Here is a 17,072-nt window from a genome sequence, read left to right as displayed (position 1 = left end):
GCCCCGATTATAAAGACTAGAAGGCTTGGTGAAGTTGACAATAGTGAATCTGTAGACTATTTCCGCTTGGGTATTAGTGACTTGGAAATAGTACCACTGTGTGTCTTTATTTGTGAAGAGGTCTGGGCGCAGAGTCAACTGGTATTCATACTCTGCCCTAATACATAAGAAGGGAAGGGAAAAAAAAGCATGTAAGAATGGAAACGACATTTCAGTTTAAGTTAAATGAGGAAAAGCATTTTATTGTTATCTATTTTACTTAGTCACAGGAAACTATTTTTGGGAAACAATGTTATTAGGCAGTATCCAATAACAGCAAGTAATCACAACAGATAAAATTTATGATTTTTTTCTCTTGTTGGTTGAGAAACTAATTGTAAACTAAATTTATAGCCTTTGTATTCACTTGTAATTCAAGATAGAACATATAAATACAGATTTTATAAAGCTTTATATATTTCTTTCTTTTTTTTTTTTTTGAGGTAGGGTCTCACTGTAGCCTAGGCTGACCTGGAATTCACTATGGAGTCTCAGGGTGGCCTCAAACTCATGGCGATCCTCCTACCTGTGCCTCCTGAGTGCTGGGATTAAAGGCGTGCGCCACCACACCTGGCCTAGCTTTATATATTTCAATACAACTACTTCTTATAAAACAAATGACTAAAGAATAAATGAAGCTGAAGAAAAATACAATGTCTAGTTTGCCTTCAAACACATTTTTTGTTTTCTAGTAATTCCCATTCTAGGGACATGAAATAACTGAGAGGTTTCAAAGCATATATACTACAGTTGATCTTAGCCAAGATGCTGAGAAGTGATCAAAGCATATATAAATTAGTATAATCACCAAGATTACAAATACCTAGATTACAAAATCTGAGCTCTTTGTACAATGGCTCTAGTTACTAACTATCTGTACTCCATACTTAGTCACTGAAATGCTTAAATAATGGCAAATAACGCCCCCCACCACGAGGTAGACTTTTGACTTAAGTATTATTTATTTACCTAACAAATTTACCAGGTTAGCCCTGGCTTTTTCCTTTACCAAGTAACTTTTACAAATGTGCATGTGCGTACAGTTACAAAATAGGTAAGATAAATTTTGCAAACCAATGGGGCCTCTAATTGGCATTTATACTTCAGTAATGGATACAAAGAACTTTAATATACGGCATTCTGTAAAAAAAGCTGATGGTCTAGCTCCTCAAGTAAAAATAATTAAAACCTACACTTTGACTACCTTCTGTAGATTACCACTCTCAAACCTTGCTTCAAACATCAAAGTGTTGTCACAGCTATCCACAGGTTTCTTCAAGGGTGTTCGGTTACCCCCAACTCGGGAATACACAAAACAGGGCTCTTTGTAAGCTGACAAGAGAAGACCAAATCAGTAACAGAAAGATACCAAGATAATCTCATATATTTGGAAACAAGGCAACACGTTTATGAATAATTCATGGATCAAAAAATCACACATGAGGGCTGGAGAGCTGGCTTAGCAGTTAGGGTGCTTTCCTGTGATGCCTAAGGACCCAGGTTCCACTGTCCAGGTCCCATGTAAGCCTGACACACAAAATGATGCAAAGTCACACATGCACAGAAGGTGGGGCACAAATCTGGAGTTCAATTGCAGTGGCTGGAGGCCCTTGTGCACTAGTTCTCTCTCTCTCTCTCTCTCCCTCTCCCTCTCTCTCTCACACAAAAGGCCAATCTGTTGGGCTTGCCTGAAAAAAAAATCACAAATGCATTAGAAACTCTTTTGAACTGACTGACAAAGAAAACACACATGTGCCAGCATTTATGGTATGAAGTAAAAGCTGTGCTTATGTGGAATTTTATAGCTTTAAATGCTTATAGGTTTAAACACTAGGAAAGACTTTTTTTTTTTTTTTGGTTTTCCGAGGTAGGGTCTCACTCTAGCCCAGGCTGACCTGGAATTCACTATGGAGTCTCAGGGTGGCCTTGAACTCATGGCAATCTTCCTACCTCTGCCTCCTGAGTGCTGGGATTAAAGGCATGCGCCACCACGCCCAGCTAAGGATTGTAATTCTTAAAGATTACCAGTTATTAAATATGCAAACCAAAAAACAATGGAGTAACAACTTTCGAGTACTGAATGACAAAATTTGTCAAACCCAAACTTCTGACCCACTAAAAACATTTTCTAGAATAGAGAAGAGATGGGGCTGGGAATGGAGCTCAGCCAGTAGTCTTTGCTTCGTATGCATAATGCCCAGGGTCTGATCCCCAGCGTTGCATAAACAAGGTGTGGTCATCCCAGGACACTGGAGGTGAAAGTAGTAGGATCAGAAGTTCAAGGTCATCCTTGGTTACACAGAGAGTTGGAGGCCAGCTTGGACTACATGAGACTCTGTCTCAAAAACAAAACAAAGAAACAAAAAACCAGGACTGGGGTGATGGCTCTGCAAGTGTGAAGACGCGAGTTTAGGTCCTCAGAGCGCACAGAAATCAAGCTGAGGTAGTGTGTTTATAACCCCAGTGTTCCTACCAGGAGTTGGGAGGTGGAGACAGAAAACTCCCTATGAGCGTGCAGGCCAAAAACTTCCTGAGATGAAACCCTGAATTGAAAGTAGAACCTTTTGTAATAACATTGGAAATCAGAGGGTGACTATACAAAAATATACAAGCAGGGAATAATTCAGTCAATGGTGAGGATAAAACTCTGTTCTGCTGACAGCCTCACGTTGTCTTACCATGTCTTTTGTCTCTCTCCACGCTACCTAACCTGTCATTAATTCATTAAATTCCACTGGGCTCTCTTGTTACTCTGTGTATGCAACCCAAAGATCAGATCTCATGTCAGTTAGAGGTGAATGCTCTATGGCAGGTTAGAAATTCAATAGTCGTTCTCTCACATCAACTGTTTAAAAATATATATGTGAATATGTGATTTCCAGAATTGCTCACTGTATAGGAAATAGTTATGAATTTCTCTTTGTCTTGCTTGGACTTTAAATATGCACGCTCTCTGGAAAGTTACTTTAAATATTTGGAAACACTAAGACATCAAACTCTGACAGTAAAATTGCACAGGAGTCCCATAATTCCTGATATCAGAGCGTCAGGGACTATGCAGTTTAGGACCCTGGCCAAGACGTCTATGATTATTAACATGCTCTGTCATAAAAACAGACACAAGATTTTTGCATCCAGAAAGCTCTATTGATTTTGTGCGATATGAACACTTTTCTGGGATATAATTTTGGATTTTATTTGCAGTGTGGGTTATTTTCTTCTCTTTTAAATATAATACCAAGACATGAATCAAACATGTATAATAGCAGAAAAACCATCTGATTGTACAAATGTGAAAGAGATGGAGAGGAAATAAGACTTGCAGATAACCTCACTGGATTTATTATTGACAACTTGTACAAAGCACAAGTCATCCTAAATGTTACATATTTTTAGGGGTAGTGAGTGAGAGCGAGAGCAAGAAAGAGAAAGAGAGAGAGAGAGAGAGAGAGAGAGAGAGAGAGGGAGAGAGAGAATTGGTGACCCAGGGTGTCAGCCACTGAAATTGAACTCCAGACGCCTATGCCACCTAGTGGGCATGTGTGACCTTGTGCTTGCTCACCTTTGTGCGTCTGGCATACGTGGGATCTGGAGAGTGGATCATGGGTCCTTAGGCTTTGCAGGCAAGTGCCTTAACTGCTAAGCCATCTCTGCAGCCATAAATGTTATATTTTAAAGTAACATACCACAGTATATATCTTTAAAACTATAATCAGTACTAAGTCAACATTGGAATCAATATGTGACCAAACATTTGTAATTTGAAATTCCTAATATACATATCAAAACATATCAAAATAGGACTAAAACATTAAACTAGGTACCAAATTATATTTTACAGCAATGTGTCTCAGTATATGCCCACCATCTTCAGCCAGATAAACCACAGTATCTTCCTTGGAGTTTGGATAAAGGGGTTCTATTTCCAGACCCGACGGGATATACACTGGCTCAGGGAATAAAGGAGTCCATTCTGAAAAGAACAAGAGGAAGCACTATTTGGATATGACTTCAAAATAAAAGAGAGGAAATTAGGCTGGAGGGATGGCTTAGCTGCTAAGGTATTTGCCTGCAAAGCCAAAGGACCCAGGTTCAATTCCCCAGGACCCACGTTAGCCAGATGTACAGGGGCACATGCATCTAAAGTTCATTTGCAGTGGCTGGAGGCCCTGGCATGCCCATTCTCTCTCTGTCTCTCTTTCTCTCTTTTTCATTATTGCTCTGTCAAATAAATAAACAATACTTAAAAGAGGAAATTTTTACTGTGTATTTTCAAGTTATGAGTTAATATAATGAGGCTCAGTTTTAGTGTTTTATGAGGCTGGATTGTGTCAAGAATTCATCAATATTGTAACAAACTCATGGCATTGCATTTGAGCAGTTCAAGATTATTTTGTGATCATTATAGATTTTATACCTTTTCTATTTTTCTTGAGTCTTTAATGCCATTCTATCCCACTCTGAGTATTTTGCTGATCCCAACTTTTGTTTTCCTTTCTGTGCATCTTAAGTCTTTTGCTTAATAGTAGCCACCCAATGAGCTTGCTAACATGTCTAGGTTTCTTTCTTTCTCCAAAAGGATGCATTTTCCTTCCTTTCTTCCTTCATTCCTTCCTCCCTCCCTCCCTCTCTCTCTCTCTCTCTCTTTCCCTCCCTCCCTCCCTCCCTCCCTCTCTCTCTCTCTCTCTTTCTTTCTTTTAAAGACAGACAAGAGAACAGACTCCTCAGGGGAGGGGATTCCAGAGCTGGAAAATCCCAAGCCTCAGTGGGAACTGGACTTTTAAAAAAATTTTCTTTTTTAAAATTTATTTATTTATTTATGAGAAGGAAAGAGGGAGAGAGGGAGAGAGAGAGAGAATGGGCACTCAAGGGCCTCCAGCCACTGAAAATGAACTCCAGACATATGCACCGCCACCTTGTGCATCTGGCTTACGTGGTGGGTTCTGGGGAATCGAACTGAGGTCCTTTGCCTTTGCAGGCAAATGCCTACATCACTAAGCCATTTCCCCAGCCCAGGATGCATATTCTTATACACCCACAAAAATACCAGTTAGATTTGTGATTGGGATGACACTGAATCCAAAGATTCATTTCGGGATAATAGATATCTTCAAAAGAATGAGTCTCCAAACTATGGACACACTATGTCATTTTATATAACCTGTTAAGAAGGTACATCCAAAGATTGTTAACACAAAGCCTTAAAGCCACTTGCTAGCTAGTATGAGAGTGTGAAGCCACTGGAATGCAGACAAATCATACAGAAGGTTAGCAGTTGCTTCTAGAATTTTCCTCCACGAACAAGCAAGTTTCTGATAAGGAAATATATTTGGAATTAATAGAAGAGGTCAGAAGTATAGCCTCTCTGGTTTGAAAGGGTCTGGTAAAAGTGTAAGCAGCAGGGGATTGAGGAGGATGCGCAAGTGGGACTGTCCAGCTCGGCGGGGAGAAAGAACGTGCTGAGCAGAATGAATACTAGTGGAGCCTGGCTTCCCTCTTCTCTTGGGTCTCTTCTGCTCTCATTCTCTCACCACTGCACAGAAGAGAAGTGAGGCGGAGGCCACGTGAGAAGCAGGAGGGATTCTCCTTTTCTACCCCCTTTTCACTTCCTTGCTACAAAGGAGTAACAAGGTGGCAGTGAAGCAGAAAGGAAGCACCAAAATGACCCAAGGAAAAGCAAATTTGGTGGCATGTGGTGTTTTCTCTGAATTTTGCCCTTTTTTCCCTGGCTGATGAACAAAAAGGACAGGGCTGATACAGGAAGGGTGAGGATGACGGCATGAAGGCTAAAAATGGAGAAAAAAGGATAACCCGAGCTACAGAAGAGAAGCACCAAACTACACCCAGCTGAGGAGCCCTGTGTAAATACGCAACGCTCGTTCTGGTGAGCATGAATATACGTTTTTACTCTATCAGTTTGGAATTTGGGGACAGAACTGATTTGCTCCTCTTCTTCATAAGCAAAGTCCAATATTCTTGCTTTCACTCCCTGTGCCTTTCTCTTGTCTATCTGTCTAACTCTATACCAGATAAGGTAAGGAAAAATCTAGTTTTAAAGAACTTCTAAGCAGCATGCGATTCAAGTAGTATTGCATTGTAGTATGGACAGCTTTATTTGCCCATGGGTATCTATCAGAGCTCGATGCGGCACTAAAGTGACTATGCTGTGCAAGAAGGTGGTGGGAAGCCCGGCACAGTGGGGTGGGGCTGTTTCTACCATACCTGTGTGTGGTTGTACGCATAGGACTGGACTCTGAGCTCTTTTTAGAACAGTGGGAAACAAACTTGGGAATGCATTCACACACACTTTTGTTTCCGTAGAAACAAAAATACACACCTACATGTGTACTTTTCAGTTCCATCAGTGTACACTGATGGTTACGAAGCCAAAGGTGGTGAAAGAAAGAAAAAGAGACAAAGGAGTTAGTCAGCAAAAGACCACAGAAATGGAAAGACAGGAAGAAGTAAAAGAAGATATAGACACACTGAGAAGAAAGGACATGGAGTGCTCCAAAGGCTAGTTTGGGGCCTGTGTGCTCTAAGTGGGTGAGGTACTGATAGGGGACTGAGTGTGTTTGGGGCCTGTAGCTCAGACCAGAAGGCAGCGTGAACCAAGGACAACCAACATCTATCAACAAGACAAGAAGATAGCTGACCCCTGGCAGGAGATGAGCCACCCCTCACACATCAGCCAGGGCCCTGGAAACCAGGGAGGAATTGGCAAGATGAGCAAGAGTGCAGTTTTGCTGGGGAGCCTGACAACCAGCACTGGTGATGGAGACAGACACCGAGAACAGTCAAAATGCACACAGCAGAAACCCAGAAGGTGCAGAGAGCTCAACACTAAAGTCACCGACCAAGGCTCAGGGAATTTTGTGGAAAAGGGGTTGGAAAGAAAGTACGAGTCACTGAGGTGGGCCTACAGTGGGGTGTGGGCCGGGAGGAGGGATATGATGGTACCAACACATGATGTGTCCATACAAAGATTCCACTTATAAAAAAAAAAGAGAGAGGACCTACAAAAAAGGAGGAGTGACAGGGCAAAAATGAAGAGGAAGATATAAGATTTTAACATACTCTCTATGCATTGGACTGTGACAATCACCTTGTTTTTTGTTTTTTTTTTTTGGAATTGCTTAGAATTAGTAAAACTATAGTACGTTTTCTTTTTCTTGAGGCAGTGTATTTCAATATAGCTCAGGCTGCCCTTGAACTTGTAGTCCCCTTACTCCAGCCTGAGTGCAAGATTACAGGTATGTGCTGCCATGCCCAGGTTTGGCATATATTTTAAGTTCTATTTAAACCACATATGCTACTGAGAATTTAAAATATGACTAAGCTGGACTGTTGCGTCTGTAAGTATACAGGCACGTTAGATTTGGATGACTGTTTCCAAAAGAGACTGAAATATTTTGAATATATTTTAATCAAATGGGATGTATTTTTACAATTCTACTTTTTAAACCTTTATGCATGAAGCTACTGGAAAAATTTAAATTATATGTAGGGCTTGTGTTCTGATTCTGCTGGAATGTACTGTTCTAACAACATGAGTCTCCTCATTAACATCAAAGGTGACAAAGTAAGTTCGCTAATGTCTGAACCCCCAAACTGCTTAAACAAAACATACCAATATGCTGGACTTTTTCATCAATGACCTCACAGTGGTATGGCCACCGTGTTGGGCTCAGTGGACCAGAAGAAGAGACACCGTACAAATCTCGTGGTTCACGAAGGCGTGGCACCCATTTTCCTAGCTGATACTCCAAAAGTATCTGTGTAGTTCGAGGGAAGAAAAGGTCACCCAAAGATTCAGCTGAAAAATATCCAAATATAACCATGAGGAACAAGAAGAAAATAATCCCACTTTAGTATTTCAAGTTATGGAGATCATTTTCACTATTGAATAATTCATGGCATTTTAAAATAAAAGTACAAAGGAAGTTTTGAGACAACTAATCTTCATAATAGCTAAACATGTTGTCAATCTTTGTAATAATCCTTTGGCTAAATTCTCACCACTGCTCTTAAAGAAGTATGTTTCTTGCAGCTTGCCCAGCAAATCATCTGCAATCGACTCCTCTTGTGCAAATCACACTTTTGTATGACGGTTTACATATGCTCACTCACCAGAATTCCTCACAGCTGCTGGAACTGGTTCTCAAAAGTTGCTAGTGATTTCTCAGTCACAAGCTCTTAGTTTTCACTCTACAGCTATGAGTGATACAATCCCAGGGACTTGATTCATATAGAATATGGTAGCCCTGTTCCCAACAGGCAGTACAATGGTCCATTCTGTCAATGTTGTAGCTGTGTGACATCAATTTGATATGACGTGCACTTTAAGCTCAGTTTTGCCTATTTATTTATTTATTTTGGCTTTTCAAGGCAGGCTTTTGCTCTAGCCCAGGCTGACCTGGAATTTACTATGTAGTCTTAGAGTAGCCTTGAACTCACAGCAATCCTCCTACTTCTGCCTCCTAAGTGCTATGATTAAAGGCATGTGCCACCTCGCCTGGCTTTCTTCCCCTTTGATGATACTATGGAATTGGTGAACTAACCTCTAACTTCGGAATTTCCAGTAGGGTCCAAACAGGTGCCCTGTTCCACTTTAAGCAAATATTTCATTTGCTTTGCTTTTGTATTCATCCTCTAAGCCTTCTTCTCATCTTCCTTAGGAGGAGCTCCCAAACTACTTCCATTAGATTTGGCAAATTTTTTAAAAATAAAAAGGCCAGCAGGGACTATACCAAAACAATGCTACAAAATTTCCATCAACACAGATGTATATAAACATATATATATGTATACACATTTACATTACATATGTATATACACTATGTCTATATGTACACACATATGAATATATTTGCAGAGAAAAACATTAAAATACACATGAATTTAAGAATAATGGTTACCTCAAAAGTGAAGATTTGTTTTAGGATGGTGGTAAAAAAAGGCAGATAAGATAATAGATAACAGTTTTAGCATCAGTATTGAACAATCTGTGATAGACACATAATTATTTAGTGGAAATATTTTAGTATTTTAAAGTTCAACTGTTAAATGTGTAAATTTTTTTTCAAACCTTTACTGAACATAACACCATTTTTCCTTTTACACAGCAAGACTGTTAGACTCAAATCAGCTGAGCTATTAGGACTGTCAATTGAAATGAAATAAAAATGATTTTACATGTTAAAATCAAGCAGAAAATACCATGCAGTATATAATTCACTATTAGACAAATGTGCAAATTTTTAGAAATTAAAAATACATTAACTGACTGGGTGTGGTGGTGCATGCTTTTAATCCCAGCACTCGGGAGGCTGAGGTAGGAGGATCACTGTGAGTTCAAGGCCACCGTGAAAATATAGCGTGAATTCCAGGACAGTCTAAACTAGAGTGAGACTCTATCTTGAAACAAAACAAAACAACAAAATATATTAACAGGCTGGAGAGATGGTTTAGCAGTTAAAGCACTTGCCTCCAAGCTTAAGGACCCAGGCTTGATTCCCCCGTAGCCACTTAAGCCAGATGTACAAGGTGGCACATGCATCTGAAGTTCATTTGCAGTGGCTAGAAGCCCTGACACACCCATGCTCTATCTGCCTCCTTCTCTCTCTCTTGCAGTTTTTAAATAAATAGATAAAATATTAAAAAATACTTCAAGATGCCCATATATACATGTATACTTGAAAATGAATAACTTTATTAGGAAACTCTTTGTATAAGCACACCTTACTTAAATAAAAATGTATTTCTAACACATTGTCATCATTATAATGGGTCATTTGACAAATGTATTTGAGTTTTGTTTTTTAAAAGAAATGACAAGGTAAATCCTGATGCCAAGTGAAGTCTTTTACAAGGTAATCATTATTTAATTTCATTATTTAATTTTTTTGTCAATTTTTATTTATTTGAGAGTGACAGACAGACAGAGACAGAAAGAGAGGGAGGGGGAAAGAGAGAGAGAAATAGAGAGAGAGAGGGAGAATGGGCACATCAGGGCCTCCAACCACTGCAAATGAACTCCAGATGCATGAGCCCCTTTGTGCTTCTGGCTTATGTGGGTACTGGGAATCGAGCCTTGAACCAGGGTACTTAGGCTTCACAGGCAAGCACTTAACCGCTAAGCCATCTCTCCAGCCCCCCAACCCCATTATTTTCTAATATAAACCAGGTTTACCTAAATATACTTGAAAAGTTTAAAGTCAGCTTTAAATTCTTGCAAAAGTAGATATATTTCTCTCTCCTTCTTCACCAGATAGTTACTTCCCATCTCAGTGCATTTGATTTTTTTAAAGCTTACTCATCTTCCTTTTTATTTACTCAAGCTTTTATGATAAAAGGGCTAAAAATACACATAGATAAGTTCAAACCTGTTAGAAGTGTACACTGATGAATATCACCACTTACAAATTTCGTGAATGTATCCTCGTCCTAAAACAAGAGATTTTTTTTTAAATTTAAAAATCAACAATTTCCAAGTCCAAAGATTTCTTTTACATTAACCTTAGCTCTTGGGATTGTAATTAATCTTTAATAAATGAGAAAACCAAATGATTATTATGGGCTACTGGTCTAAAAGCAGTAGGTAGCTCCAATACACTGGAACCTTAACGTTTTCATCTTTCTTCTTCCCTTCCACTGGGTAGGGTCATGACGATGACAGTAGAGAAGTAGTGGTTTCAGTATTCTTAGTATATTGGGCAAATAATTTAAATTAAGAATAAAACTGACAAGAACAACAAAGAAACATAGAAAACCATGTATTTCAGAGAGCTTTGCATCATTTGGGGAAGTTTATTTTGGGACCTTAATTTATTCTTCATAAATTTGAAGGAGATTTCTCAAAAACATGTACTAAGGATAAGATTTTTTGTTTGTTTGTTTGTTTTTGAGTTAGGGTCTCATGCTAGCCCAGGCTGACCTGGAATTCACTATATAGTCTCAGGGAGGCCTTGAATTTACAGTAATCCTCCTATCTCTGCCTCCCAAATTCTGGGATGAAAGGCATGTGCCACCATGCCCAGCTAGAAAAATAAAATTAAATATAAGCCCTTCCCTCCATTTCTATTCTTCCATATCTTTTCTTTTGTGATATCGCAGTCACATTAACCCATTTGGTGCTGCACAGTAGGGCTAGAATGCAAGTGGTTCTAATATGACGAATACTATGATGTAGAGCAATTAGCACAGATACAAACATCATGATTTTCCATGAATAAGAATATAACCCTGGACTGGAGAGATGGCTGAGCGGTTAAGCGCTTGCCTGTGAAGCCTAAGGACCCCGGTTCGAGGCTCGGTTCCCCAGGCCCCACATTAGCCAGATGCACAAGGGGGCGCACGCGTCTGGAGTTCGTTTGCAGAGGCTGGAAGCCCTGGCGCACCCATTCTCTCTCTCCCTCTATCTGTCTTTCTCTCTGTGTCTGTTGCTCTCAAATAAATAAAAAATAAAAAATAAAAAAAAGAATATAACCCTAATGGTGTGAGGTATACATTTAAATAAAATTCAAAATAATCTTTGCAAAAAGTTTCTCAAGAAAATTATTTTTTCTTTCTAGAATACTACAGAGTAATGGCTTTTCAATTAAATTATCTCTCAGCTTCAATGGCAATGATTTTCGCACCCAACTTATATTTACATCAAATTGATTCTATATTTTAATTGGAAATATATGTACTCTATTATTCATTTTATCTCAAACTATATAAAGTAAAATTCAGAAAAACATACTGATTCATCGTCATCACTGATAGTTCTGTCTGAAGAGTCTTCCTTTTCTGAATCTTCTGACATCTTTTCCAGTGTTTGCCTTGAAATTTCTTCTTGTTTTTAAAGCGGGTAGGCTGTAAAACAATTTCTAAGAGACTTGACAGCTTTTTTCCATGCTAAAGCAGTTTTACAATAAATAATACTGAAAAATGCATTCAATTGTATTGCCTAACAATGATGTCATGTCTAAATTAATAAGGATGCAGCTAGTTAAACTTTCCAGCATTTAAAGAAATTATCCATTACTTTGAGAAAAAAGACAAAAATCACAATAAAAGACAAATCAAGTAAATAATTTAATTGCAAAGGAAACTTCCAGAGCACATGAAGTCATTTAACATACTACGTTTACAATCAAACACTACACATTGGCAGCAAGTTGAGGATTATCCTATGGCATTAAAAATAATGAAGTGAAGCTGGGCATGGTGGCGCACGCCTATAATCCCAGCACTTGGGAGGCAGAGGTAGGAGGATCACAGTGAGTTCGAGGCCACCCTGAGATTACATAGTGAGTTCCAGGTCAGCCTGAGCTAGAGTGAAACCCTACCTCGAAAAACCAAAAATAAATAAATAAATAAATAAATAAAAATAATAATAATGAAGTGAGGAAAAAATATTTATTCAGGCAATGAGATGTAACAATATAGTTAAAAAACAAAACAAAAAACCACTTTTCCTTAAATTACAATGGATCCAAAGTTCTAGTTTGGGTCTGGGGTGATGGCTCAGCACTTAAAAGCACTGGCTTGCAAAGTGAGCTGGCCTGGGTTCAATTCCCCAGTACCCACATAAAGCTAGATGCTCAAAGTGGTGCATGCATTTGGAGTTCATTTGCCAAGGCAAGAGACCCTGGAATGCCCATTCTCTCTCTCTACTTGCAAATCAATAAAACACTTTTATAAAGAAAGTTTTAGTATGCACAATTGGCCTTTCTCTTTAAAAATATTATTCTGAAGATAATTTAGATTCAGTGAGCTGTGCTGGTTAAGGCACTTGCCTGCAAAGCCTAAGCACCCAGTCCCCATGTAAAGCCTGATTAAAAAAAAGATAGCCCATGCATCTGGAGTTCGTTTATAGTGGCTGGAGGCCCTGGGGCGCCCGTTCTGTCTGTCTCTCTTCTATCCATCTCTGTTTGCCAATAAATAAAAGATAAAAATTTAAAAAGTTCAGCTCGCTATTCATCCTGAAATCAGTTATCAGAAGGCTGTGTTGGCTATGGCCAACAGCAAGCATGGAAGATGATGTCGGGACACTTTCCTGGTCAACATCCCCCCGTCTGGAGGAGACCCGGGGACCTCAGAGCTGTCCCAAGTCTTGGGTACAATGTACAAGAGGCGCGTTTTGGGGCGAGGACTGCTCAGAAGGCCAAGCTCCATCACCAGCCTTGGGGCTCCCTTTCTGCCTCTGGGGAGGGGAGGGGGGCGTCCAGCCGCCGGGGTTCGCTGGGGAGGGTGTTTCTGGAAGGCCTTTTGAGATACCTGGACGCGGAACGCTCCCTAATTCAGCCGCCATGCCTTCCCTGGAGACGAGGCCTCTCGTTGCCAGGCAACGGCCCCAGCCTGGAGAGACTTCCGGTTGGCATCCCCCCTCCCCCCTCGGTGGCCTCGGCTGCGGCCTCGAACCTGCGCAGGGCGGGAGGGCGTCCTCGCTTTGACCCTGCAGGGTGGTTGCCTTGAGTTCTGGAGAAGCTGGGGCGTCGGGCTTCAGGAACGGGGAGGACCAGGAGAGCAATTTGTCTCTAGTGTTCTGCAGGCAGGTTCTTTGCTTGGTTCTTCTTCAAAGAAGACATTAGCATATATTGGTTAAAAACCTGGACGTTGTGCTCCCTCCAGACATAAAATGGCCTGGATATCCTTGACCTCAAGGTGCCTGACACTACCTCCGCAAGACCATCGTAAGAGGAGGAAAAGATCACGACATCAAAATAAAAGAGAGACTGATTGAGATGGGGAAGGGATATGATGGAGAATGGAATTTCAAAGGGGAAAAGGGTGGGGGAGGAAGGGTATTATCATGGGATATTTTTTATAATCATGGAAAATGTTTTAAAAAATTGAGAAAAAATAAAATAAGATTAAAAAAAAAGAACCCTGGACGTTGGAGCTCACCTGATGTTTGTTGAAGCCTAACTGGGGACAGTTTTGTGTTTTTTTTTTTTTTTGGATTAACAGTTTTTTTTCATCTAAATAAAGCGACTACTTGGAGTTTGAAGATGATATTGAAATTTATTTATGCACACGTTGACTTCTGTTTTGCACAGCTGGTGGCGCACTCTTTTTATTCTGGAAATTAGGATTCTTAAGTATTTGGTTTGCTGGAGTCATGGATATAAGAAGATGAACTTGCTTTATTTGACATGCTTCGCAATAATGGTCAGTCAGTATATGGAACACTGCTGTCTTGCAGGGAGCTGCAAATCACTTTGTGTATTGTGTTCTATAAGCAAAAATGTTCTCCAATAACAGACATTATTCATGTACATCTTATCTTGATTTGTCCCTTGTCTGTAGCTCTGGTGGACACTACTACAGTTTTCCAGATATAGCTGAAAAAAAAAATGTGTAGATGCTTGGCGCCTACATGCACTATTTTTTTTTCCCAGAAAACGAAGATATTATTTATTGTTTGTTTTTTTTAAACAGAGAATTGGGTTTCATTATAGTTTCTTTCTTCTTCTTCTTCTTTTTTTAATTTTTATTAACATTTTCCATGATTATAAAATATATCCCATGGTAATTCCCTCCCTCCCCACCCTCACACTTTCCCATTTGAAATTCCATTCTCCATCATATTACCTCCCCATTACAATCATTGTAATTACATATATACAATATCAACCTATTAAGTATCCTCCTCCCTTCCTTTCTCTACCCTTTATGTCTCCTTTTTAACTTACTGGCCTCTGCTACTAAGTATTTTCATTCTCACGCAGAAGCCCAGTCATCTGTAGCTAGGATCCACATATGAGAGAGAACATGTGGTGCTTGGCTTTCTGGGCCTGGGTTACCTCACTAAGCATAATACTTTCCAGGTCCATCCATTTTTCTGCAAATTTCATAACTTCATTTTTCTTTACCGCTGAGTAGAACTCCATTGTATAAGTGTGCCACAACTTCATTATCCACTCATCTGTTGAGGGACATCTAGGCTGGTTCCATTTCCCAGCTATTATAAATTGAGCAGCAATAAACATGGTTGAGCACGTACTTCTAAGGAAATGAGATGAGTCCTTTGGATATATGCCTAGTAGTGCTATAGCTGGGTACATGCACTATTATATGCTGTGACCTTCCCATTTGGCCATTTGGCCATTGAGAAAACAAAGCCTATCTTAGATTAAGATTTTTAGGAATCAATCTTCATAGTTATACTTTGTTTTATGCCAGATGTTCATCCTTAAAGGTAATATGCACAGAGAATCTTTGCTATAATAGTTTGAATGTGAATCCAAAGGTCTATGTCTTGAAACGTAATTGCCATTGTGAAATTTTAGGAAGGCACAAACTTCATCTTACTGGTGTTTAGATGTGGTCATTCGGAGCTAATTAGGATTAGATAAAGCCATCGAGGTGGAGTCCCCATGAATGAATATTGGTAGCTTTATAAGAAGAGAGATAAGAACAGGACACACACACACCTCTGACTCTGCTAAGCCATGTCTTGTTTGTTAGGACTTTGTCAGCAAGCATACCATCACCAGATGTAGCCCTTTGAACTTTCACACCTAGAACCATGAGCTAAAATGAAGCTCTTTTATATATACTTACCAGGTCCGTGGTATTGTGTTATGAGCAATGGAATATGGGTCAAAGCAACCTGTATAGGCCATTCATTTTTCTGTTGGATTTTAGTCATGGCTAAAAGCCAGGGTCAGGGTCTGGAGAGATGGCTCCGCCAGGAAAGTGCTTGCCTTGAAAGCATGAGGTCCTGAGTTAGAACACACATCAAAAAGCTGAAAAGGGTAGTGTGTGCTTTTAATCCCAGCCACAGAGAGGCTGAAGACAGGTAGATCTGGGTGGACTGGCTGGCCAGTTTAGTTTAACTGATGAATTCCAGGCCAGTGAGAGACCCTATTTTAAAGAAATAATAAAGTGGAGAATGCTTGGGGAATAACGCTGAGGTTGTCTTCTGACCTCCACACTTGACAATAGCATATACTGGACATTGAATTCTTTATTTTTATTTTTATTTTATTTTATTTTATTTTGGTTTTTCGAGATAGGGTCTCACTCTAGCCCAGGCTGACCTGGAATTCACTCTGTAGTCTCAGGGTGGCCTCAAACTCACAGCGATCCTCCTACTTCTGCCTCCCAAGTGCTGGGATTAAAGGCGTGCACCACCACGCCCGGCTCAAATTCTTTGCTTTTAATTTAGGGTGGAAATAAGGTCTGGAGCAAATTATCAAAGACTTTCTGAGTTTTTGTTCCTCTTCCCTATCATCTTACTAGTGAAAGTTATTGGAAGAGTATTCAGCCAGATGTTCTGAAGCCTTTTCAGGAGGCAGGTTTAGCTCTACAGCAACTTTCCCTCCTCTACTCTTATAGGGCCATAGGAGAGGCAATATAAAAAAAAGTAAAGAGGAAAAGATACCTAAAACTGCACTGACCCAAAAGGCACAATTACTGCATGAGAATCAGGAGGAAAGTTCATTTTAGTCAAATAGCTAACATGTAAGCTATGTTAGGAATATCATTTATTTTGTACAACTTTATTACTTTGAATTTATTTATTTTTATTTATTTATTTTTGGTTCTTCAAGGTGGGGTTTCACTCTGGCCCAGGCTGACCTGGAATTCACTATGTTTTCTCAGGGTGGCCTTGAACTCATGTTGATCCTCCTACCTCTGCCTCCCGAATGCTGGGATTAAAGGTGTGCGCCACCACGCCTGGCTTACTTTGAATTTATTGAGCAGAAGTTTATAAATGAGAACATGACATGGGCAGGGAAATCAATTCTTTATGACATCATAGTCACCATGGAGCTTCCGGAGCTTGTCACAGATTGACTAAGGAAGCCATCCAAGGATTTGGGAGCCTTAGGCTAGTTGAATACCAGTCTCCACGTTCTGGGACTATCTGGTCTTAGGATGATTCATGACAGGGCCAAATTTCACAGACCGTTTCTAAGCTTAAGTCTTGAGATCTGTTCCAGCCAACAGCTATCCACGACTCAGCTCAAAGCTCATTCCCATGAAGACACTGTTTTTGTCTTTGGTGATTTCAGTGAGGCACACTCGCCATCTGT

The 17,072-nt window shown here is 39.9% G+C and overlaps 1 protein-coding gene across 1 annotated transcript; it reads right to left on the bottom strand.

The window, feature by feature from the left end:
- Positions 1 to 7,607: 7,607 nt before the first annotated feature.
- On the bottom strand, positions 7,608 to 11,848 carry Agbl3 (AGBL carboxypeptidase 3). The gene is made up of 3 exons (XM_045160889.1): positions 11,786 to 11,848; positions 10,425 to 10,485; positions 7,608 to 7,855 (listed from the first exon to the last, which is right to left on the bottom strand). Exons 1-3 carry the CDS (start codon positions 11,846 to 11,848, stop codon positions 7,608 to 7,610), a joined length of 372 nt encoding a protein of 123 aa, XP_045016824.1.
- Between the last annotated feature and the right edge of the window lie 5,224 nt (positions 11,849 to 17,072).

The sequence above is a fragment of the Jaculus jaculus genome, chromosome 10, assembly GCF_020740685.1.
Source record: "Jaculus jaculus isolate mJacJac1 chromosome 10, mJacJac1.mat.Y.cur, whole genome shotgun sequence".
NCBI lineage: Eukaryota > Metazoa > Chordata > Mammalia > Rodentia > Dipodidae > Jaculus > Jaculus jaculus.
Note: the sequence above shows the minus strand (reverse complement) of the source record. Positions and strands in the feature narration are given on the sequence as shown.

Coding starts and splice junctions, on each gene's coding strand:
- Agbl3 (XM_045160889.1), bottom strand. CDS start 11,848: ATGTCAGAAGATTCAGAAAAGGAAGACTCTTCAGACAGAACTATCAGT. Junction 10,486..11,785: donor TCAGTGATGACGATGAATCA/GTATGTTTTTCT, acceptor CTCTTGTTTTAG/GACGAGGATACATTCACGAA. Junction 7,856..10,424: donor TCAGTGTACACTTCTAACAG/GTTTGAACTTAT, acceptor GATATTTTTCAG/CTGAATCTTTGGGTGACCTT.